The 24,315-nt window shown below is 51.2% G+C and overlaps 1 protein-coding gene across 1 annotated transcript; it reads right to left on the minus strand.

The window, feature by feature from the left end:
* Positions 1 to 445: 445 nt before the first annotated feature.
* Positions 446 to 23,994, minus strand: GPRC5B (G protein-coupled receptor class C group 5 member B). The gene is made up of 4 exons (XM_010598425.3): positions 23,869 to 23,994; positions 11,148 to 12,170; positions 2,685 to 2,797; positions 446 to 1,327 (listed from the first exon to the last, which is right to left on the minus strand). Exons 2-4 carry the CDS (start codon positions 12,151 to 12,153, stop codon positions 1,283 to 1,285), a joined length of 1,164 nt encoding a protein of 387 aa, XP_010596727.1. The 5' UTR covers positions 12,154 to 12,170; positions 23,869 to 23,994; the 3' UTR covers positions 446 to 1,282.
* Positions 23,995 to 24,315: the final 321 nt, after the last annotated feature.

A 24,315-nucleotide genomic window follows, 5' to 3' on the forward strand; every position in this document is an offset into this window, starting at 1 on the left:
TAAAGCCCTTTGCTTTAACTACTCACTAGCGATTATGCTGGCCAAACAGTGCAGAGAACGTGGGGCTTTTAATGGCCAAGATGTTGGAAATGCCACATAACGAAGGAATGATTGGCTCAGGACAGATGAAAACCATGACAGAAACAATGGGCTTTGAGAACCATTTTCATGGAAACTGCAGAAAAACAAGATTGAAATGTCCCACACACCCTCCAAAAGCAGCAAAACCCCCGAATGATCCACTCCACCCCGGAGCTTCCACCTCATCGGTCCACGGGAAGACCCGAGAACTCACGGCATGGCAGGCTTCCGAGATGCACCCTGGGAAAGCCCACCACGGCCATCTTGCCTCCCCAGGGGTCTTCAAGCTGGTGGCCCCATTTGAGCTTTTGAAATGAACATGGAAATAAAATTGGGAAAGGGCCTGGAGAAACACCAGTGAGTGCAGGAAGTGGGAGAGATGATGGAGAGAAGAAATGAAGATGTGGAGCCGTCTTCAGCCTGCTGCTCCACGCCAGAGTATTTCCGCAGCTCTACCAGGGAGGGGCGGGGCTTGCTTGCTTGCCATAGGCACTAGGGAAGAGGCCCACTGAAGGAACAGTGGCTGGCCGCCATTTTCTAAATGTGATGGTCATATGAAACGCCCGCATAACCTTCTCTTCTTTGGCACATGCCCGGGTCCTTCCACCAGCACTGGTTGTAAAGCTTACCCCATGATTCAGTTGGGCCTGGTCTTGGACTTAACCCATACCCGCCTTAACTGCTCCTGACCCCCCGAAATGTGCAAACCACAGGCAAGCTGGTGGGAAAGCGCCCACCAGCACTCCTCAACGAAAGGGTCATCTCCCAGAGGCCACGTAGATGGAGCACTTACTGAGAGGTTGGGGGACCCTGACATTCTACCAACACCAGCCTAGCCCACCGGCTGTGAATTTGGTTCTGTTCAACCCCCAGAGGATGAAATCATCTTCCCAGCCACATTTTCGAGTGAGCCTAATACTATTTGCAATTAGCTTTGCTTTAGTTTGCGGGGACCGAGGTTGATTTGGTATTATGTGTTTGTGTGTGTGTGTGTGGCGGGTGGGGGGAGGGCAGTTGGTGTTAGCTTTTCGGTTCAGCAGTGTTCACATTTACAAGAAATCCCCTTAGCTAGGATTTCCAAATCTCCTGGCTGTGAGGCGGCCTTGTGCGGCTACTGTTAACTGATTTCTCCCTCCAGAAAGACATGGCCAGGGAATAAAATCGGTAAGAGAGATTCTTATTCTCTGGAACTTAAAGTCTTTCACCAGAGGTGTCTTCCAGTGTAACTTGGCGGAGCAGTTGGGATCTGGAAACAAGGATAACACACTAAGAACTCTGTCCTTGGCAAAGTCAACATAGAAACTGATTCATTAACAGTGGCAGAGATAAGTTAACTTGCTTTTACCTAGACAGGATGAATAAGAAGCCCCCAAGAAAACCAGCAGCCATTGTGTGTGATGCCCCTCTTGTTTTCCTGAAGGTCATCTCCCTTCTTCTAGAATCCTCCAACCCTAATGAAAGTAAGTTTCCTGACCCAGAAACTCACTTCTCTAAGTCTGTGGTGATTTCAGGCACAGGGTCCTAAAAGGGACCAGGAGGGCTTAGAAGTGATTGATGGGCACTTTCCTAACCGTGTTTATGATGACACACAGGCCAAATGCTTGAGTCAGGGGCTCTACTTTTCTTGGCACCTGACCATAAACCAGCCCCGTGGATAGCAGGAAGTCTCAAGAATGCAAATCTGTGAGTCTGTCTTTTAGCCCTTTCCAAACCCATGTCTAGCATGCCATTCCAAGGGCCCCGAAAATCTCAGTTCCCAAATAAATCAGGATTTCCCTCTAGAGGTCCAAGACCATCCCTGACTTACATCAGGAGAAAATGCTTGGGTTGAGTTATGGAATTGGCACATGATAGAAAGAATGGAAGCCCAGTTTACACAGGTAAACTGGCTCATGCGTCATTTCTGAAAGAAGCATGTAGCTACGTGGGGAAAGTAAATGTGGGAATGAGAGTGCGTTTCTGGATTGTTGGAGGAACAAAACGATGTCATTCCACGGAGACAAAACAGAAACGATGGCGATTATTCTGAAGGTCTGTTTGGCATCAGATAGTAAGCCCCCCCCTTTTTTTTTGGTGTGCCTGGTAGAGAAATGGCAACAGTTTCAATTTCTTAAGACGCCTCCTAGGAGTGGGGATGGTGAAGGGTACGGAGCTCTGTACCCAGCTGCGCACACAGATTCGGGGGGGTACAGGGAAGGGGACCTAAACAAGATTGGACGTCAGCAAAATCTGCCAGGGCTGCCTAATTCTGGGCTTTCCCTAAAAGTCACCTCCCAGGGTGACAGTAGGGGAAATGTAGAGTGAAACCTAGATAACTGACACTGGCTGCAAGAGCCCTCAAGAAACACGGGCTCTCTGAAATGAATCTCCACGAGCTAAGCTAAGTAGAGGTGGATTTTTACATGCGTGCAGAAAGGGGGCGGAGAGGGAAAGAAGAAATATGTTAAGCGTGGCATGCATTCTAGCTGCAAGGGGTGTTGACTGGAGCCGCTGTCTTGCAGGCCACATCGCAGCCTTCTAGAGCAGTCTGTCCCCGACGAAGCTGCTCCCCAACACTGTACACTCTTAGGCTTCCTGCCAAAACATCACATCTTGATACTTACAGTCCCACCATTGAGCACAACGGCCATCTCGGTTGGCTGATACACGTTGCTTCTGAACGGAGCGCTGGGTCTGTTTCCTAAGCTGCCGTTGCGAAATCCCGCTGTTCGGAGAGCTGAAGGAGGGACAGGGAGGGGTGGCAACACAACATCAAAAAAGAGACACAATTTTTCTCCTCTGTTTTCTTTGCCTGCATCAACGCCACTCTCCAGTCACCCACCCCCAATTCGTTCCTCCCCTTTGTCACAAGCCTGATTCAAAACAAAAGTCACAAAGGGGCTTTGTTCTCGGGCTCTCTGTGGGGCTGGGAAGTTTGTGGAGTTCAGGGATCAGGCTGCTCTGGAGGAAAGGAGGCCCAGGGCTGAGCTGCCACCCTGGGCTCTCTTCCCCACGCAGCCCCCGCAGGCCACGGATAAGGACACACCGCGGCATCCCTCAGAAGGCCTCCTGTGACAAACTCATGTACAGACGCCATCCTAGCAAACTGCAACACCATGCCCTTTCACACTGGATGCTGTTTCTAGAGACACACAGAGGTGTAAAATCCTAAGAACAGGGGCATCAGGGGCATGATAGCGTTGTCCTGGTCACAAAGTGAAAGGGCAGGGACAGAGGGACTTCCCCACACATGGAGGTTTTTCTCTAAATAAGAATAAACAGAGAACTGAAGCAGAGATGGCAAAATCTGTTAGCGAGTTCTACCTCTTGGAGGTGGCTACACAGTGGTTTCTCATTTGCTATACTTCTAGGGATTTAAATTTCCTTTTTCATAAAGAAAAGCCAAATCGAAACACAAGCCTCACTCAGCTGTGGGATGGCACTGTCACCATCTTCATTCTCAGTGAAGCACTCATCTTACTTTGCTGAGAAAAGCCTCACTTAAAGTCTTCCCTGAAGGAAGTCACTTTTCTGGCCAAGAAGAAGAGAACATGAGTTTTTTGTTTTTTTTTTTACAAATTACCTGAGGCAGGGGCCATAATTCCTGATGCTCTGGGTAACCTTCATAGAGTACCATCCAGAGGCCAGGCACTGTGAACAGTACTTTATATACAGTAATTCACTGAATTTTCATAATATGATTTAAAAAAAAAAACAAAAAAACTCATGATAGGTTAGTTTTAGTAGTCCCCTTTTACATGGGGCACAGAGAAGTGAAGTAATTTGCCCAAGGTCACACAGCTTGTGTCAGAACCAGCATTTGAACCCTGGCGGAGAATCCGTGCTCTTAACCATCACACTATATCTACTGCTGATACTATGCTTTTTACCATCACACTTACCTACTTAGAAGGAACTTGAGTTTAAGTGACATTAGGGACAGCTCAGAGTCCCTGGGTAGAGCAAATGGTTAACATGCTCGGCTGCTAACCAAAATATTGGGAGGCTTGAGTCCCCTGGAGAGGTGCCTTGGAAGAAAGGCCAGATGACCTACTTCCAAAAAAAAAAAAAAAAGCCACTGGAAACCCTATAAAATTGTTGAATGGGAACCTAAACTGCTGTGCAAACCTTCACCGAAAACACAATAAAATATTTTTTAGAAACAAAAACCCTATAGAGCACAGTGCTGCTCCGATGCATGTGGGGTCACCGTGAGTCAGAACTGACTCAACAGCAACTGGTAGGGCTGGACCGAAGCGGTTGGGGCAGGATGGGGAACACATATTCCAAGGCATACTTAGGAAAACCTTTTATGCCTTGGCATCTCCAAGTCTTCAAGCAGCTCATTACACACTATAGTGAGCATGGAGGTACGCGTCCAGGGGCACAGAGAAGTAGAGCTGGGGAGCAGCATCAGGATGGGCTGGAGACAATCCATGGACTCTGACTTCTTCTCAATTCCTAGCCTAGACCCGCTTAAGAGAGGGAAGACCAAAAACACACCAGAGACCGAGCCTGCTGGGGTGGGAGAATCTTGTTCCAAACACTTTCTCTTCGAAGAGACAAAAGCTGGTTCTCCTGCCCACCTGTGGAGAGACCAGCTAGAGGGTTCCTCTCTGTAGTGGCTATTTGTAACTTTTTTCTGGTGGACACCCTTCCCCAGTTCTAGGCCCCTGCGCTTTGGCTAGAACTGCCTGCTTTCCTGGCCTCGGGGTGGGAGGACACATCACTTAGGCCTGGCCAATGGGGAGATTACATTTTCCTGGGCACAGTGACTCGTTCAGGGAAGGGCAATCGGATCCAATCAGAGGTAGCCCTGGGATTTTTGCTTGAGCATCCTGGAACGTGGACCTCTTTTCTATTGGGACTCAATGCAAGCTTAGAGCTATGGGTTGCCGTGATACCAACAGAGTCAAGAGATGGACTGTCATTGCTTGAGCCTTCTGGATCGAACCATTCCTGAAACTGTTACCTCAAAACATTCCTTTTTTTGCTTGAGACAATTCAAATTGGATTTTATATTACTTGCAAGAAGCCAGACTGACTAAGTACACCCCACCATGACCTGGATCAGTTCTGAAAAGCTAAACAGGGCTTACTCATAAGGGTATCCCTACAGGAATCAAAGTTCGTAAGTCAAATGCTAGCATTCTCCTGTATGGCTAGGTTGGCTCTGCCCCAGACACCAATTCAGAGCCTTCCTCCAGGAAGCAGAGGGCCAGTGTTTAAACAGCCCTTGGCCCCAATGAGATCTTACAGCCCAAATCCTAGGAGAGGGAAAGAACACTTTTCTCTCTTGCTCCTTTGAAAGGTGAACATTTAATGTGCCTTGTTAACGCTTTCCAAGATGTGATCCGAGGTGCTATATCTCTCAGTGTATTTTAATCTTTTATCACATACCTCATGCCTTGTTGATGCTTAGTAATAAGCAGTAGGCTGGTGAGGTCCTCTATCCCTGTGGGTCTCACTTGGGGGAAGGAAATAAGGGAGCAGAGGCTGCTGGGGCTTGGTAGAGCACATGTCAGCCCACAGAAGGCCCTTTCCCTCTCATGAGGATGTGGGGATACTCTCAAGGAGACAGAGCCGGAGAGGCTGGCAGGAAGGTGAAAATTCCAAGAGAAAGAGGTCCAACCATAGCTCCTGAGCACTGACTATTCTGAGACCCAAGAGCTCCAGGGTAAGGCCCTTCCTTCTTGGGGCCTGCTTCCCTAAAATACAAGCTTGCTGAGGTAAGCACCAAAGATGCCAACAGCTGTTCTCACAGTGGCAAGGGAATGTGCCCGGAGGTTCCCCAGCCAGCAAAACAAGGGTGTCTTGGACAAAGCAAGTGCTAGCCAGAACTCCAATCTAGCCCTTATGTGTGAGCCTTAACAACTAGCCTTGCCTGAGGCCCACCCTTCCTGGCCCCATGTGAATTTTGGTTCTGGAGTGATTCAGCTATCTTTTTTATTTCCAAAATGGAGAAGTAGAGATATACTTGGGAGGATCCAAAACAGGGCTACTGGAAAAAAAAAAAAAAGCCTGACAACACCCAAAGTTGGGGACCAGTAAACCAACTGCCGTTGAGTCAACCCCAACTCATGGAGACCCCATATATGTCAGAGTAGAACTGTGCTCCATGGGGTTTTCAATGGTTGGTTTTCTGGAAGTTTGCCAGGCCTTTCTTCCAAGGTACCTCTGGGTGGACTTGAACCACCAGCCTTTTGGTTAGCAATGGAGTGTGTTAACTGTTCGCATCACCCTGGGGCTCCAAGGTTGGTGAAGAGGTGGGGAAACAGGGCTCTCATGCAATTGTTAAAGGGGGATGGTAAAATAGTTCATTTTTCTGGGGGACAGTCTGTCTCAGGATGTAATGTGCAGACTCTGACCTATACCTAGGAAGTTTTTGCAAGGAGATAATTGATTTAATGCACAAGAACATTCACTGCAGAGTTTATAATCATTGTTTTTGCTGTTTTTGGGTGCCCTTGAGTCGATTCTGACTCATACTGACCCCACATGACAGAACAGAACAGCCCCATAGGGTTTCTAGGCTGTAATCTTTACTGAAGGAGAGCACCAGATTTTTCTCCCACAGAGTTGCTGGGTGGGTTTGAACAGCCAACCTTTCAGTTAGCAGTTAAGCACTTAACTGTCGTACCACCAGGGCTCCTTGTTTGTAACAGCAGAAAGCCAGAAGTAAGTGGAATACCTAGTGGGTCTGCAGGAGAAAGACCTGGCAATCTGCTCTTGTAAGGATTATAGCCCAGAAAACCCTATGGAGCAGTTCTACTCTCCCACATGGGGTCCCTGTGAGTCGGGATTGACTTGACGGTACTTCACAACTCTCCAACTGAAGACTGGAAAAATAAATTACAGTGCATAGTGGAAAGCTGTCCATCATTAAAAGGAGAGCGCAGCTTTGCAGTCACGGGCAGGGAAAGGTCTCTGTGGTATAATGTTGATTTAAGCAAGCACAGTGCAGAGCATCACCTAAACCAGTGGTTTCCACCTGGCCTCATTTTAGGATCATGCGGAGAGCTTAAAAAAATATCTAGGCCGAAGGTCACACTTAGGAAACGAGAGGCAGGGAGGCATTGTGAAGTTCTTTAAGCTGCCCAGGTAACCCTAATCTGCAGCTGTGTGTGTGTGTGTGTGTGTGTGTGTGTGTGTGTGTGTGTGTGTGTGCGTGCACATGTGCACACGCACATTGAGATGTCTGGTAAGACTGGAGCAAACCCTTAGCAGTAGCTGCCTCTGGGCAATGGCATTTGGTGCCATTTTTATTATTTTTACTTGCTTGAACCTTCTACATGATTATTATCGATCTTTTATCAGAAAGGAAAAATAATGCAATTTTTGTTTTGGAAAACCAAGAGGGGGGTGGAAAAATTACGTACTTGGCTTTGGAATGTGCCCGAATATGAAACAAATGGGGGTGCAGGCCCCTCTCAGCTCCTCCAGCCCCTATCACTCCCCTTTGCTAGCCCCAATACTGCTGTACCGACCTGAGGTCCCAGATCCCTTTGATTCCTGGATCTTATGGGAACACATAAATACTGGTTGCATTGCTCCAAGACAGGATGCATACAGTGAGATTCTGAAAGGCACTCTTCCCTCTCTGGCCTCTGTGTACTGGTAGCATGACTGTGAACAGGGTGCCTGACATCTAGGGCTTCAGTGTCGTTTCTCTGTCTACTGGGTCTAACAATCTCTGTCTTTCTGGAGGCACAAAGCTGTCTTGACACTCAGGTGAGATGGCGGACTCGAACTGCTGTAAGAAGAGGAGGGTAATTCCGTGGCAGAGTAGTTAAGCCTACAGGCTCTAGAGCCAGTCCCCTGGGGTTCAGAGCCTGGCTCTGCCTCCTGGACAAGTCACTTAGCCTCTCCGTGCTTCAGTTTCCTTTCTGCAATATGGGGATAATAAACCAAAAACCAACCCTGTTGCCGTCAAGTTGATTCTGACTCACGGCAACCCAATAGGACAGAGTAGACCTGCCCCATAGGATTTCCAAGGACCTGCTGATGGATTCGACCTGTTGACCTTTTGGTTAGCAGGTGAGCTCTTAACCACTGTGCCACCAGGGCTCAATGTGCCTAAACCTACCTGTTCGGGTTATTGTAGGAATTCAATGAGATTGGCCACCTAAAAGTCTCAGAATGGTCCCTGGCACAGTCAACACTTAGTAGAGATGCTCTCCTTGCTTTCGGATCCTAGTATTTGGGTAGTCTGGCACCCCACCTAGCTTCACTGCCAAGGAAATCAGACTATCATGCTTCAACAACACTGCTTCTTAACCTTTCTGGGGTCACAGTTGGCTTCGAAAATCTGACAAAGCGATAGGCCAGTTCCCCGGGAAAACAACGAATGTATGACAATTTATTTCAGGAGTTCCCGGAACTTTTGAGGCCTAAGAGGAGTCCATGAGTCTCAGATTACAAGGATCCTGCTCCAGAGCCGGGGAAGAGGCGGCTCCACCAGGACCCCAGGGACGAGCTAGACCCCTGGTCTCTGCTCAGCACATCCTCTGCAGGGCCCTTGGACTCCTGGGGATGATCCCCATCCTGACCCCCACCCTCTTCTCCTGGCAACCCAGGGTGCTAGCCCAACCGGCTGGGCTGATGCTGACAGCCCTGCCAAATCTCCCACCGAACACGGGCTTGCTGGCCTGAGGCTTTCTGGTCAGAAGGAAGCAGCTCTGAAAAAGGCTACACCAGGAGCCCCGGCCCTAGCCAGGAGCGGAGCCACTGGGATTCCCTCCTGTGGGTCTGGCCAGGAGGCAGGGTGCAGAGGAAGCTAGGTACCCCCCCGGTGGGAAGGAGGGATGTTGGGGGCCTGGAGGAGCTGAAGGCTCGACATGCTCCCCACCGCCTATAGTGTGTGGCCCACGGCTCTCCAGGTCTGGCCACTCTACACAGAAGGGTTGACTTCATCTTATGACCAGCTGCTGAGCACTGCCCACGCATCAGGCACCTGGGTGAGCGGCACTAAACAAGGAATCCTGACGGTGTGGAATGGGCCACCTCCTGGCTGTATGTCCTCAGGCAAGGGATTTAACATCTTCGAGTCTCCACTTACTCATCTATAAAATTGGGGTAATAATGAATGGTACCTGTCTCACTGAGTGGTTGTGAGGACTAATGAGACAATGTAGGTTAAGCCCTTAGAACAGTGCCTGCCACACAGTGCTCAATAATGGTGACCCCGGGGACCAGAGAGTTTGGAGCTGGGCTGCTAACCAAAAGGGCGGTGGCTGGAATCCACCAGCTGCTCCCTGGAAACCCCGTAGGGCAGTTCTACTCTGTCCTATAGGGTCACTATGAGTCAGAGTTGGCTTGACAGCAATAGGCTTGGTTTTCTTTAAAATATTACTCTGAGGAGCTCTGGTGGCACAGTGGTTAAATGCTCAGCTGATAACCAAAGATCAGCGGTTCGAACCCACTAGCCACTCTGCAGGAGAAGGATGTGGCAGTCTGCTTCTGTAAAATCACAGCCTTAGAAACTCTATGGGGCAGTTCTACTCTGTCCTGTCAGGTCGCTATGAGTTGGAATCACCTCAACAGCACACAACAACTACACACTACTCCTGAAAGGTCCCTGGCTGATACAAATGGTTTGCGCTGAACTACCAGCCTAAAGATTGGTGGTTCAAACCTACCCAGTGGCATTGCAGAAGAAAGGCCTGGCAGTCTGTTTCTGTAAAGATCATAGCCAGGAAACCCCTATGGAGCTCAGTTCTACTATGTAACACACAGGGCTGCCATGTGTCGGAATCGACTCCAACGCAGTGGTTTGGTTTGAGTTTTATACTACTCCTGATAATAAGTACTATTATTATTCTTAATGCTCTTATTGTAGTCCCTGATAAGGCTTCAGGTAACAGAAAAGGCACTTTATTTAGCTCCAGTACTGGGATGCTAGTCTATACTCTTTAGTAATGATTCCAAGAGATGGCTTTGTAATCGCCTATAGCAGGTGCTATGGGTGCCTTTACTGCGTCCCTTCGGCTCATCTAGAATCTTCCTGCAGCAGTGACCAGTCCTGTGTATCCACACAGTATCCACCTCAAAGCCAAGGGTACTTATCCAGCCCATTCACCAGAATTATTGGGGATATTAATGACAGTGGGAGCCAGGAGTTGGTGGATAAATGCCCCAGCCCCTGTCCTTTGGGGGTCAACACTAAGACTAATTCCACATGAATCCTCAGAGGGTTCCTGGCAGGACTGAGCCCCAGCTGCCTGTGGTGGTTCCCAGCTCATTCATGTACCACTCCGGTGCTTCTGCCTCCCCGGCCTCATTCTCTCTGCCCTCTCCCTTGCAGAGGGATCACCTCCCAGGTAAACTACCTGCATCCAAGCCCTTGTCTCAGGCTCCACTTTCAGGGAACCACACCAAGACTCAAATACTACCTGCCAGGTACTGTAGGGGCTTTACACTCACTATATTGCTTCTCACAAAACTTATAAGGAAGATTCTATTTTACAGATAAAGAAAACTGAGGCTCAGAGAAGTAAAAGAATTTGTTTAAAGCCATGTATCTAGGAATGGGCAAACCAAGATTGAACCCAGACATCTGACTCCAGGGTCCAAATTCTTACATTCATGGTGACTGAGGTGGGGGAAAAGGGAAAAGAGCATTGCCCCTTATGGTCCCCTGCATCCACCTGGCACACAAGTTGCAAACTCAAATGCTTTCAGGGAACCAAGGAATGAATATGAATATGTTACTGTGGCTGGGCCAGGGAGCAAAAGGGAATGGTGGGGAGTGTGACAAACAGAAAGGGCATTCCCACCCAAAGGGGCAGCCACAACTCTGTGAGCAGTGAGAGGCAGGGCCTCCAGGCAATTGCTGCCAAGTCATGTTGGCCCAGCATTGCCATATCTGACTTTATAAAAGTCAGAAATCTGGAATTTTCTATTAAATTAGTTGGCAATTGGTTAAAAAAAAAAAACTAAATAAAAGTTCATCTCGGGGTCATTATTTGTGGACCCTGGTCTGCTTAGGACTGTACCCGAGGATCACGTGTCCCCGCTGGAGAGAAAGAAGAGAGTCCTTTTGGGACGAAGGGCCCCAGAGCCTAACCCAGTGGTGGCATCCACTTTACCTGCATTGTGCTCGTCCATAGAGAAGGCCTTGTTTTCCATGTATGTGCGCGGCAGCTGCACGTCCTCCTCGAAGGCCGTCTCCCGCATCCTTGGCTGTGACGTGTCAAAGTAGTTGGGTGTGTTCTCTTGCGGGGCTGAAAGAATGGCGCAGTGGATCTCAGGGATGGCATGGAAGATGACGAAGACCCAGCCACTGGCCACCAGGGTGATGGCCAAGGTGGGGTCCCTCCAGGCCTCTCCCTGCTGCAGCTCAGCATTGCCAAACAGGTACATGGTCATCCAGGCCACCCAGATGAGCACAGAGAGGAAGGCTGTGACCAGGATGCAGGCCCCGTTCTGCTTCCACTTCTTGAACTTGCCGCACAGTGTGCAGACGGCCAGCCCCAGGGTGGCCACCAGCAGCACCATGTCGTAGGTGAGGGCCATCACGAAATCCATGGGCTCGTAGGCGCAGGCTGGCTTTGCGTCGCGCAGCACCGTCAGCACGAGCCACTCGATGGCAATGATGACCTGCACCAGCATCAGACACAGCGCCATGCCCACCAGCTGCCAGCCTGACGGGCTCTTGCCATGGCGCACCAGCCTCCGCACGCGCCACGCCTGGCTCAGCAGGCAGGAGAAGCACAGCGCGAAGAGGACGCCCCAGAGGAAACGGCGCACTGAGCAGATGGTCTCGTCCTCCCGGATGATGAAGGCAAACGTCAGCCCGAAGAGGCCCAGGGTCCCCAGGAGGAAGAGGAAGTGGAGGCCCACGGGGTCCCTCTTCTCCTTGTCCTTGATGAATGGCAGCCGTACCAGGAGGATTAGCATCAGCAGCAGTGTGATCAGGGCACCTGCCCCGGCCACCGCCTCCACCACGATACCCCAGATGGTGTCCAGGTCGCACAGGGACACGTACTGAGGGAGGAGGTCCAGCCCGCAGCCCCTGGATGTGCTGGCATTTTCGGAGGCCCCGGAGGCAATCATGAAGAACAGGAGGAAGGCCAGGGCATGGTGGGTCCTCATCTTTCTCTCTGATTTCACTAAAAGTCCAGGAAAGCCGCCGGGAAGAGGGCACAGGGAAAAGAGAGAAAGACCAATTCATCGTGAGTCTCCCACCTTCCAGACTTTTTAGAAGACCCACCTTATTTCAAACCTGCTAGCCCACCTGGAGCAGCCCTGGTGGTGCAGTGGTTAAGTGCTCTGCTCGGCTGCTAACCAAAAGGTCAGTGGCTGAAACCTGCCAGCCACTCTGTGGGAGAAAGATGTGCCAGTCTGCTTTCATAAAGATTTACAGGCTTGCAAATCCTATTTCCGGTTCTACTGGACAGTTCTATTCTGTCCTATAGGGTCTCTATGAGTTGGAAGCAACTCCACGACAATGGGTCTTTTAGCCCACGTAGCACCTGTGGACGCATTAGGAAAAGGCACCCCTTACTCCAGGCAGTGCAGCCCCTCACAGAGTGGGGGAGGTCCACTTTAGCTCCTATCTGCACCCTTGGCTGGAGCAGTGAACCCCAACAACTGCAAGAAAAGACACTGCACGTCATAGTCCTCTGCATCCATCTAGTACACGAGTTACAAACTCAAACACCTCCAAGGAGCCAGGGTATTTATGTTACAGTGACTGGGTCTGGGAGCAATAGGGAATGGTGGGGAGTGTGGCAAACAGAAAGGGCATTCCCATCTAAAGGGGCAGCCACAACTCTGTGGGGGCGAGAGGCAGGGCCTCCAGCTGTCAGGTGGGATGTTGGCCCAGCAGTCCCCTTTGCCCACACGGTAGCCTCATTAGCGACCAGGAATCATCCCCAGGTGGCTGGAGGACAGGGTAGGAGGGAGACTCAGTTTCTCTGTACACCCTTTTTTATATACTATGTGCTATCTTTGACACCTTCAAAAAAAAAAAAAGGGAGTAACGTTTCATCCTTTCAGTAATAACCACAAACATTTACCCCCAGCTTACTCTAAGCCAGGAACTTGACAGGAATCAACACCTCTGGTTCTCACATCCATCCTATGAGGCCCTACCGTGATCTCCAACTTACAGATGGCAAACAGGGTCTCCAGGAGGGCACGTCACTTGCCCAAGGCCACATGACCCAACTCCTAGAAGCAAACCAACACCCCCTCTTAGAGGCCTCAAAGGCATTTCAAACTTAGTGCAACTCACCCCCATTATTCGGAGATTCCAAATTTGTGAATTCATTGACTTGCTAAAATGTATTTGTAACCTCAAAATCAATAATCGAGGTGGTTTTGCGGTCATTTGCAGACAAGGGCATATACACAAAGCAGTGAAAAATCAGAGCCAACCGATGCACAAGGCTGGTCCAATATTCACTAATTCAGTGGTCGTGGGGCTTATATATAGACCATAACTACTGCAAATAAGGAGAATCGACTGTGGGTCCCAAATACAGGAACGTCCTGGCCACCCTCACTCCTGCCCCTGCTGAAGTGGGTCTCCAGACAGCAGCCACAACAATGGCTTAACCCAAGTCTCCTCTCATCCCTTCCTGCTCCCTCTGCCTAGAACACCCCCTTTCCCTCCTTGCATGGAAGACTGCTCCTCCCCTCGCTGGTCTGGGTGCTAATGTCATCAGCTCAGACCTTGGCCAAGGTCACACCCCGTTACTGTCTACCTGAGCCCCTTGTCGATTTCTTAGCTCTAATGGGATCTGTAGTTTTTTGCCTGTTTGCTTTGGTCTTCCTCTCCCCTCCCCTCCTGTCTCTACACTGTCAGATGCAGAAGAGCAGGGGCATCGCCTTGCTCATCAGTGTAGACCTGGGTTTCTCAGCCTCAGCACTGCTGACATTTGGGGCTGGATCATTCTTTGCTGTGAGGGCAGTTCTATGCATTGAAGGATGTTTAGCAACATCCCTGGTCTCCACCTGCTAGATGCTGGTAGGACCCCTCCCCCAGTTATGACAACAAAAAATGTCTTCAGACATTGCCAAATGTCCCCTAGTATATGTGTGTGGGGAGGGTGGGGGCGAGGGGCGGGGAGCAAAATCCCCCTGGGTTGAGAACCACTGGTATGGACTCAAGTATTAGCACACGGTGTCAGCACAAAGCAAGTACTGAATGAACGAAAGACTTATTCATCAGGCTCTCCCCCTACCGCAATGCCACCAACTCCTTTCTTTGGAAGAGAGCCTGGCCCCTACTCAGATGCTTACTTCCTTTCCATCTCACCCCAGCCTACTGCCTATCACCACCCTGCCGGCAGCTTCAGCAGCTTTCAGCGTCCCTGGGGCTTCCGTAAGTAAATGCAGTATTGACCACCTCCCTCTTTGCTCCTTTACAAGGAGCCTGTGAGCATCTCTCATCCTGCCTTGGCCGTGAGGCCATCGACAGGGATAAATCATTGATGCTGCCGAAGGAGAAGTGGCCTGATATTGTAGAGACTGTATCCTTTGCTGGTAGATGAGAGAAGGCAAGTGTGGGGTTTAAAATTAACTTGACCCAAAGAATTTGATCTTTATCCTTGGTTCCTGAGAGATAACCTCTAAAACCTTGGAATTTTCCCAGTAATCATAAGTGTCTTTGATGAGGGCTCCAGACCACACCTAGCCTAAGAGGTTATGCTGATGAGGTGACTCAGGTGGGGGCTGGCCAGGCCAGAAAGACCCACCAAGTAATATCAATCTTGTGATCACCTTGTGATATCAGAAGGACCTCAGGGAAAGGACTGGTGTTTGAATTATATAATGAGACTCCCAATAGAAGCTGTGGACATAGAAGCTCCATGGGCTTCCTGGTTAGTGATAGACATCGGTGCATGTGGGAGAGCAGCACATCCCTTTTGGGGACATGGAAGTTCCATGTTGAGGACCCTCTCAGACCTCACCCTGTGCATCTCTTCATTTATATCCTTTTTGCGGTAATAAAACTGTAATCCTAAGTATACCATTTTCCGAGAGTTTTGTGAGTCATTCTAGCAAGTTATTGAGCTTGAGGGAAAAGTGGGAGCCAGAAGGTCAGCAGTGGGAGGGGGGCTGGGGACCCCTGAGTTTACAGCTGGTATCTTGCAGGGGGTAGAGGGAGCCCTTTAATTTGTAACCAGCAGGTCAGAAGTGGGGGTGCTTTGGGAACTCCCAAGCTTGCAGCTGACATCTTTGGTCTTGGGCAGACTTGGCAGTCTGGAGGACTGTGCCTTTTAACTTGAGAGCTCTGACCTCGCTCCAGGTGCTTAGGGTCAGAGGAAGAGGTGCTGCCTGTGAAGCTGGTGACAGAACAGAAGTGGAGCAGAGAGGAACAAAGTTGATAATACACTGATTTGAAGTTGCAGTTGGTCCTTACAGTTTGGTTTAAGAGCTAGGATTTTGACTTCTCAACTCAGCAGACTTGGACTAGATGGTGAAGCCAAGAGGTGCCCCTATACAAGCATCCCAGCATCCTGCTCAAGCAAATTAAGGATGAGGACTCACCCCAGACCTTGGTAATTGGCCCAAGGTCCAGTCACTAATCACTAACATGACACTGCTCCGCCGTCACGGCCTGCCATGGTAGTATCTTATGCCCTGTAGACACACATCTATGTAGTTATTTACTTAACTGGCTCACTGAGTCCTTTAAATCGACTCACTTAGAAAAAAAATTAGCACATTAATGTACTTATCTCCTAAAATGTTTAAATTGCTCCCTGCCATAACTCATATTGCATACTCATTGGGATGTGGGTACCACCCTCTGGAAAAACACTGTCCCAGACAGAGGTGCTCCTTACCAGGTCCTGTAAGCACACTGGGAATCAAAACTGAAGAACTGGGTGTGTCTGAACAAAATGCCATCAGCCCACAGACACACTAGAGGGACTCTGGAATGGATTTCCCTCAGACATCTCATCAATGGCAAACGCAAGTAACACAAGAAACACCCCCCATATCCCCCCTCTAGGTCACACAGGTCTTGAGGGTGGCTGGGCGAATGACAGGTAGGAATGTGTTTCTGAAATCTTAGCCTCATCAATCCTTGCACGTACCCCTAGGCCACCGGTTCTCAACCAGGGGTGATTTTGACGCCCAAGGGACATTTGGCAACAGTTAAATTCTCAACTACTAACCCAAAAGTTAGTGGGTCATACCCACCCAGAGATGCCTCAGAAGATAGGCCTGGTGATCTGCTTCCAAAAGGTCTTAGCCTTGAAAACCCTATGGAACAGTTCTACTTTGCAACACATGAGGTCACCATGAGTTGGAATCAAAATAGGAACTGGTTTAGATCTGGGTTTTTTTTAAGAGACTTTTTGGTTGTCACAATTACTACTGGCATCTAGAGGGTGGAGACCAGAGATGGTGCTAAACATCCTATAATGCAAAGGACGGCCCCCAACACCAACAAATGATCCATTCCAAAATGTCAACACCCTGAGGTTGAGAAGGGCTGGTCTAGACACTGAAAGACAGTGTTGATGGGAAAGATGTCAGGAAACCAGCTGGGCCTTGAGCCCCAGGCCTGCCTCCATGTTCCTTCCTTGCAAGAATTCAGCCTTTTTACTTCATCAGTAGCTGCCTCCACTCACTTTCATGGAGGGATCTCCTCTCTCCAAGCCTAGCTGCAAATGGGGACTCTATTTCCCCACTCCCACCCCTTCCTGGTTGGCCTTCCAACCATAGCAAGAAACTGATGGGGATGATGAAAACACCAGAATGGCGACCAAGCTTCTGAAATTGTGCAGAGTTTTTATAGCCCTGGCCCAGGTCTCTCGCTCCCTCCTCCTTCCTGACACGGGAAATGGACACACTTTTGCTTTCTGCTTTCATTCCTGAAGGCAGAACCCACTAGTCTTTCTGGAACAGCTGCTATTTTTGCTGCCCAGCATCCGCTTCTCCCCTCCCATTTTGGAAAGAGCTCCTGATTTTTCTTTGGAGAGCAACTTGGAGCCCTAACTCCAAGCATGGGCACTTGACTCAGGTCTGGCCAATCAGAGCATTTATCTCACTTTTTGCCACAGTGATTAGCACATGGACAGGCACATGGCCTGAACCAGACCAATAAGAATCATCCCTAGGATTTCTTGCTAGAATTAACTAGGAAGAGGTCTTCTCTTCCTGCTGGGGTTGATAAGCTAGAAGGATATAGACCCGGAGCTGGAGAAGGACATATTTGCCACCACAGGAAGTAAGGCTAAGAGTAAAGCTCACCCAGAGGAAACAGCTACGTGATGGAGCAGAGTCCCAATTCCCACTGAATGCCTGGATTCAGCCATGCCTGACGCCAGATACCCTGGTCTTTGCGGTTACAGCACCCAATTCATTTTCCTTTTTTGCCTTAAGCCAGTTTGAGCTGAGTATCTGTCACTGTCAATAAAGAAGTCCTAATACTCCTCCCAAGTCATGTGGACCCCTTCTTCCAGAAAGTCCTCCCTACCCAATGCCAATATTTAGGCATGTAGATGCAACTGATGGCTGCTAGGGGCCTTTTAAGGGGTTTGGTTATCTTAAGAGGGGGTAATTAGCATGCTAAGGATTCCCATAAGGTGACAGCCACCCCACTGCATAGGACAGTCTCCCAGATGGTGGGGCTAGGGGTTACACACTGCCTCACAGAATGAAGCTGAGTCTGGCTTATATCTAGGGCTTCTGGGAGATTCAGAATTGCCCTGCAGGGTCATCTATTACTGCCAGAGTGACAACAACAACAAAAAACAAAAAAAACCAGTTGCCATTGAGTCAGCCCCAACTCATGGCAATCTCATGCATCAGAGTAGAACTGCACTACATAGGGTGTTCAATGGCTGATTTTTGAAAGCAGATCACCAGGCCTTTCTTCCGAGGCACCTCTGGGTGTATCTGAACTTGCGCCCTTTCAGTTAGCCAGTCATTTACATTTCTGAGTGAGTTACCCATTTGTACCACCCAGGGACTCCGACAACAATAATAATCATTAACTCTTACTGTTCTTGCATATTCCAGACACCTTTCTCTGCACTTCATGCGTAGCAACATCTTATAATCTGTGCAAACCTGTGAGGTGAGTACTATTACTAGCTCCGTTTTATAGGAGATGACACTGTGGTACAGCAAGTTCAGCCGGCTTGTTCAAGGTCACAGAGCTAGAAAGTGGGGGAGCAAGAGGCAAACAATCCTACTACTGTCACTCAGTTCTCAGTACAGACCAGGGCTCTAGAAATGTCACTTGACAAGCCCTTTGCTGGCCAGTCTATCTAAATCGGGTTCCCCTGCCCCCGTTACTCTCCATTTCAGTACTTTTGATTGTTGTCTTTGTAGCCTGTGCCACACTTTTCAATTATGTTATTCCTATTTTGGTTTGCTTCGCCCATCCCCAGGCCCGGGTCTGTCTTGTTCTCTGCTGGTTCCCCAGTGCCTGCTCCATAGGAAGGGTCATGACCCAGTTGCTGGATGAATTGATGAACTCAGTCTCTAATCCTCAGGTCACCCCGACATTTGTGGTGTTCCCATTTTACAGATGAGGGAACTGAGGGTCTGAGAGGTTTAAGTAGAAGTTTGATGCCTGGGACCTTGTTAGAAGTACAGACCCTCAGGGTGAGTCCAGCCATCTGTGTTTCAACAAGCCTGCAGGTGAGGTTCTTAAGTACCCCAAGATGGAGAAGCAATGAGATATGCAACAGGGGGAGCCTGGCCCCTGGCCCGGGCAGCTTCCCCTCCCACCCCTGTGCCCACTGCCAAGTAGGCCCCATCCTGCTACATCAGCCACCTGGTGCCTCCCACCACCCAGGGCTGGCAGCTCTCCAGGACCCCACACCAAATAATACCAGATTAGAGGTTTCAAGCCAGCGCAAGACAGGGCCGATTGGGACGAGATGAATATATGGCTACAAACCCGTGGGATGCAGGCGTGCGGCTCCTCAAAAGGAGTAATGAATAAATGTGAACGAACGCGCAAGACTCGCCTCACATACTAATTACCTTTGCTGCCAGCCAGGCTCGTGGAAATGTGACTCACTGAGCTGCTCTTAGATACACTGCATTGAATCACACACCACCCCCTCCGCGGAGGGGCCAAATGCCGCTGGCAGGTGGTGAAGAAGCAGGCTCCCTTTCTCCACAAGCTGGGGCCTGCTGAGGCTGGAAAGAATGCAGGCAGGACTCCTCGTGTGAGAAGGACGGGCTGCCTGCGTGGAGACCACCTGTGCAGTCTGTTCCCCCAGCCTATTCCTCTCCACAGTGCCCTGTGAAGAGCCTGAACTTCGGAGTCAGACCTCCCAGGTTTAAATCCCGCCTCGCCTCTGTCACTTGCTGGCACCTGGTGACCTTGGGCAGCCGGCACTCGTCCTGCTTCAGTTTCCTTATCTGGCAAATGGGGGTGATAACAGTACCCGCCTCAAGGGATTGCTGTGAGGATTAAAATAAATTAAAATTTAGGAACGGAGTCCCTGGGTGCATAAATGGTTAAGTGCTTGGCTACCAGCCAAAAAGTTGGAGGCTCACCCACCCAGATGTGCCTCAGAAGAAAGGCCTGGTGATCTGCTTCTGAAAGGTCACAGCCTTGAAAACCCTAGGAAGCACAGTTCTCTGCACGAACGGGGATGCCATGAGTAGGAATCCACGCGACAGCAACTAATGACACCAACAGCATTTAGGATAGTAGTTGATACGCGGTAACCACTTACGTAAAGTGTCTGTTTAATAAATAAAAAAGGTTGGCAAATGCTCCCTCATCTGGGTCATGAACTTTTCTGATCTCACTCCTGTCTTGTGCCTCCGCTTTCCAGGAGGGGCGGTTGCCATGGAGATGGTGCTGTAAGGCTGCGCACCCAGGTGTTTGTCCATGACTGGTTTGTAACCTCCCGCATCACACACTGAGGAAACAGGTACCTGAGGTGGTGTGAAGGGTAGATGCCTTTGGGGGGCTGCCTTGGCAACCCCCCAAGCTATGCTGTTTGCAGCAGCAGGTGGTCCACGTGGGAGCCTTGCTGTGAAGGTGGCTTTCTGGTGGGGGCCTGGGCCGAGGGTTCGAGGCCAGCCTTAGTGCCCTGAAACTGAGGTCTTTTGTGGAGTGAGAGCCAGACGCCAGCCATGCATTTGGGAACCAGTGTCCCCAGTGTCCCACCCACCCACGTGAAAGTAGATACAAAATGTATGGAACCGCTTTGGAACACACCACTCTGACCAGCCTAGCTTGGCCTGCTACCAGCAGGGATCCAAGATGGCCACCTAGTCATCCCTAGCGCTGGCGTCCCCTCCCAGCTCAGCAGATCAGAGGCATGTTAAACCCACCTTCTCCAAGGAGGCGAGAGGATGCTAGAAAGTGAAAGGGAAAGTAAAAATGAGCAGGTGGGCGGGCCTTTTCATAGCTCTGGGTATATTTAACCCTAAGAGCTCAGGTTGCTAACCAAAACGTCGGCAGTTCGAATCCACTAGCTGCTCCTTGGAAACACTATGGGGCAGTTCTACTCTGTCCTATAGGATCGCTATGAGTCGGAATCAACTGGATGGCACACAACAACAACATACCCAGATGAACACCCGGCACAGGGTATATACATCAGCCTCCTTGTACTCTGTTCTATAGGGTTGCTATGAGTCGGAATCGACTCTACGGCACTGGGTCTGGGTTGAGAGAGTAAGATCATAGTGAGAAGGACCCCAGAGTAGAGGACTCAGTCAGAACTTAGTTACGTAGCTATGTAACCTTGGACAAGTTGCTTAACCTCTCTGAACCTGTCTCTTCGTCTGTAAAATGGGGAAAATGACAGTGCAGACCTCACAAGGCTGGTGTGACTAAAAACAAAATACTACACAAAAAGTACTCAGCACCTGCTTCTTAAAGAGACAACTCCCATTGTCTGGTTAGAAAAATGAAGGCAGAGGTCAGGCAACCTGGCCAGAGACAAACGAATTTACAGGCAAAGCAGGGACCAGGACCCGTTCCTCTCTGTTCCCAACTCCAACGCCTTTCTATTGCACCCTCAGTATGATGCCCCCCATCCCTCATTTCTGGCAGAGGCCCAGAATGGGGCTGAGGAGCCCCTGTCCCCACGCAATCCAGCGTTACACTCTGTCCCAGCCCACTCCTGTTATAGCATTGGAGCATTTCCTGCAGGGCGGGATTAAACTGTTAGAAGGTTTCCTGACGTTAAACTCTTTCCCAGATCCGCAATCTCACCCTCTGATATCTTTTCCAAGTTACAGATCTCATAACCTTCACTTCCCAGGCTGACCAGACCACCAGCCTATTCAGGGGCTCTCAAATGAAAAATCCCTCATAGGTTAGTCAATAGGGTCAAAAGAACAGAAGCTCCGTGAGTCATGAGTATGCAAAGCAGCTCCAACCCAGTAAATAAAAGCAATCATTTAAATGCAAATTGCATCCTTGGCTGCCCGTGCCGGGGTGGAGGATTCCTATCCGGCTGTAATTCTGAGAAAAAAATGCTGCTAAACTCGGAACCCCAGGAAGCTCCGTGCAGAGGCGCTCATTTGTTGGAAACCAGGGGGTCAGGGGCTCTGGGTGGGGACCAGTTAGGGCAGACAAGAACTGCTTAAAAGCCGGGGAGTGGGTTTAAAAAGCCGGGCCACTCCTCCAGTCAGTTCACAGGCTGGCCAGGCTCAACTCGGTCCCCATGGGTTGAAAGGAGCTCCTTGGAGGCTGCCGGCGCCTCGCCAACCCCAGAGGCAGGGAGGGGAGAGCCCCTTCGTCTCCTTGTTGAGGCCAGGGGAGCTTTTAACAATCAGAGCCTGTGACTTCCCTGCTCAAACTCCTCTAAGGGTTCCCTGGCTCGAGCAGAGTAAAACCTAAAGTCCTTTCCATGGCCCCAAAGACCATGATGTGGCTGGTCTCCCCCTCCCCCCACGACACACATCTGCTTAGGAGCTCCAGCCACAATGGCCTTTGTTGAGTTCCTCTATACACTGAGCTCATTCCCACCTCACAGCCTTTGCCTTGCAGTGCTCTCGGCCTGGGCCCACCCCCCCCGCCCCCCATCTCCCAGTAACCCGCCCCTCATCTTGGAGGACCCAGCTCAAATGTCACTCCCAGAACAGTCTCCTTTTAGTACACTCGCCTGTGCCACTTTCTTTTACATCACCTTGTTTTATTATCCTGACTGCACTTATCCCACTTGGAAATTACATTTATTTGCTCTTTACTTATTTTGTGTTTGTTCGCCTCCTCCTCCTGGGAGCAGGGGCTTGCCCATTTTGTACACTGTAGGGCCCAGTACCCAGCTCTGTGAATGGCACATTTGTTGAAAAAACAAATTAACCACTTAAAGATTTTGAGTTTGTTTCCAACCGCTCTGAAATCTCTGGTCTTGTTTCCCTTGCCCCAAGTGGCAACTCCTCCTCCCCCCATCTCCTTTCCTCCCCAACTCAGCTGACCCCTTTTCAGACTTTGAGCAGGAACAGATAAGAAAGAGTGCTCATCCACAGTCCAGACACAGGACTGGCGGCACTGGGGGCTCCCGACTGGCTGGCGGGGCTGAGGGCTCCAGACCGGCAGAGGACGATTTGCATTCTATTTTACATGTCATTTACATGCAGTTTAACTCAAAGTCTCCAAAGCCCCTACTCCCACCCAAAGAAACTTCTGAATCAAGGGTCCTCCACTGAACTGCCAAGGCTTTTGTGCCAGGTCCCTCCCTTCCTCCTCTCGTCTTTGGGGGGACTTCCAGCTCCTCCTGGGCTCTGATCGGGTGCCCCCGCATCCTGGTGCAGTTGGGGTGCCAATCTGGCGCGTGGGCTGGGCCCCAGGCGGGGACGCCGCTGCCCGCCACACTCCAGGGACCTTTGTCCGCGCTCCAAGCAGCCGCCTCCTGTGCGAACCAGGGGAAAGGGGGGGCTGGCTAGGCCTCGGTGTAACGGAACAAGGACCGCAGAATGAACTCGCGAGCTGCACTGGGGCGTCCTCTGGGGCAAGGTCGGTGCCCCCTCCCCAGCTGCTTTACCCCCGGGACGAAGAGGTTGCCGGCTCCTCCGGAGTGCGCCCCTTTCTCCCGGGCGGCAGAGACCTGGGATGCCTGGGACACTCGTGGAGCTGGGAGCTTGCGCCCCCGAAAAAGAGGGGACTCAGCACAGGGCTAATTCCCCCCCACCCCGTAGCCTTTATTGTCAGCGGCCCAAGTGCCAACGTCCGGAATAGAAATGCCAACCCCTTTCCTTGGCCATTGTATGCAGCCACCCTCTCCCTCCGCCCCCAATTGTCCCCTATCCCCAGGTCCTGGCTCGGCCTCTCTGCGTCCGCAGTGTGTCCCTCCTCCCCTCCCCCAGACCCCGACCAGTAGTGCGCAATCCCGGCTGGCTCCAAGCTTGGCTCTCTCCCCCAGCGGGAGGTGCGGCAGGTCACCCCCAAAGCCCGGCCCTGCGCCCCTTCCGTCCGCCCAGTCCGTGGTCTGCCCTCCACAGGCTAGCACCGCGGCCCCCAGACCCGCCCACCGCTCCCCTCACACGACGGGTCACTTTGGCACGTCGGAACCCCGTATGCTCCCAGTCCCCTTTACCTGTGGTCGCTCGCAGCCTCCTTTACCAGACCCTCTCAGACTTAGCTCTCCACCAGGTTCGGGTACACAGCCCCCACCGTCTGTACCGGGTCCCCAGCCCCCCTTCCTCTACGCCCCCCCCGTCCTCTGCGGCTCGTCTCCTGTCGCACTGTGGTGGTCCCCCCTAGGGCACTTAGCTCCTTCTCCAGCCGACTCAATACTGGGGGGGCAGGGAGGATTAGAAAAGCGCCAGCAGCACTCAACCCTCCCAAGGCCACGGCGGGAAAAGTTTCTGGGGGCTCGCAGCGCCCTCCGCCCCCTCCGCGCGGGTTGCACTCACCGACCGCTCGGCCCTGCAGCACCGACGCTCCCGCTGGCCTGTGACCAGAATCACATCTCTGCAGCGCGGCCGCGGCCCCAACCCAGCGCTCGCCCGCTCTCCCGCCGGGCCGGTCTCACTGCATTGCCCGCGCGAGCCGCTGCCGGGGGAGGCGTCCCCTGGCCAGGCGCGCTCTGCTGCAGCCGCCGAGCCCCTCCCCCAGAGCGGCAGAGGTCCTCCCCCAGAGCCGGCGAGGTCCCTCCCCCAGAGCCACCCAGCCCCGCCTCCAGAGCCCCGAGGCCCGCCCCCGGAGCCTCCGAGTCCCGCCCCGGCCGGGATTAGAAACCAGTGACCTAGGGCGCAAGCTCCTCTCTCTTTGCCTAGAGTGCCGAGACGATCCTCCCTCCCAGGATCCCAGATTCAGAGACGTTCCCTCCGCATCCACGTACATCCCTCACAGTGCATCCC

This window comes from Loxodonta africana, chromosome 12 (genome assembly GCF_030014295.1).
Source record: "Loxodonta africana isolate mLoxAfr1 chromosome 12, mLoxAfr1.hap2, whole genome shotgun sequence".
Lineage (NCBI taxonomy): Eukaryota > Metazoa > Chordata > Mammalia > Proboscidea > Elephantidae > Loxodonta > Loxodonta africana.

Bases quoted from the DNA above. Each gene is read 5' to 3' on its own strand.
- GPRC5B (XM_010598425.3), bottom strand. From the start codon at position 12,153: ATGAGGACCCACCATGCCCTGGCCTTCCTCCTGTTCTTCATGATTGCC. The intron at 2,798-11,147 runs GTAAAGTGGATG...TCCCTCCTTCAG, and splicing joins TATGGACGAGCACAATGCAG to CTCTCCGAACAGCGGGATTT. The intron at 1,328-2,684 runs GTAAGTATCAAG...CCTTGTTTCCAG, and splicing joins TTGTGCTCAATGGTGGGACT to ATCCCAACTGCTCCGCCAAG.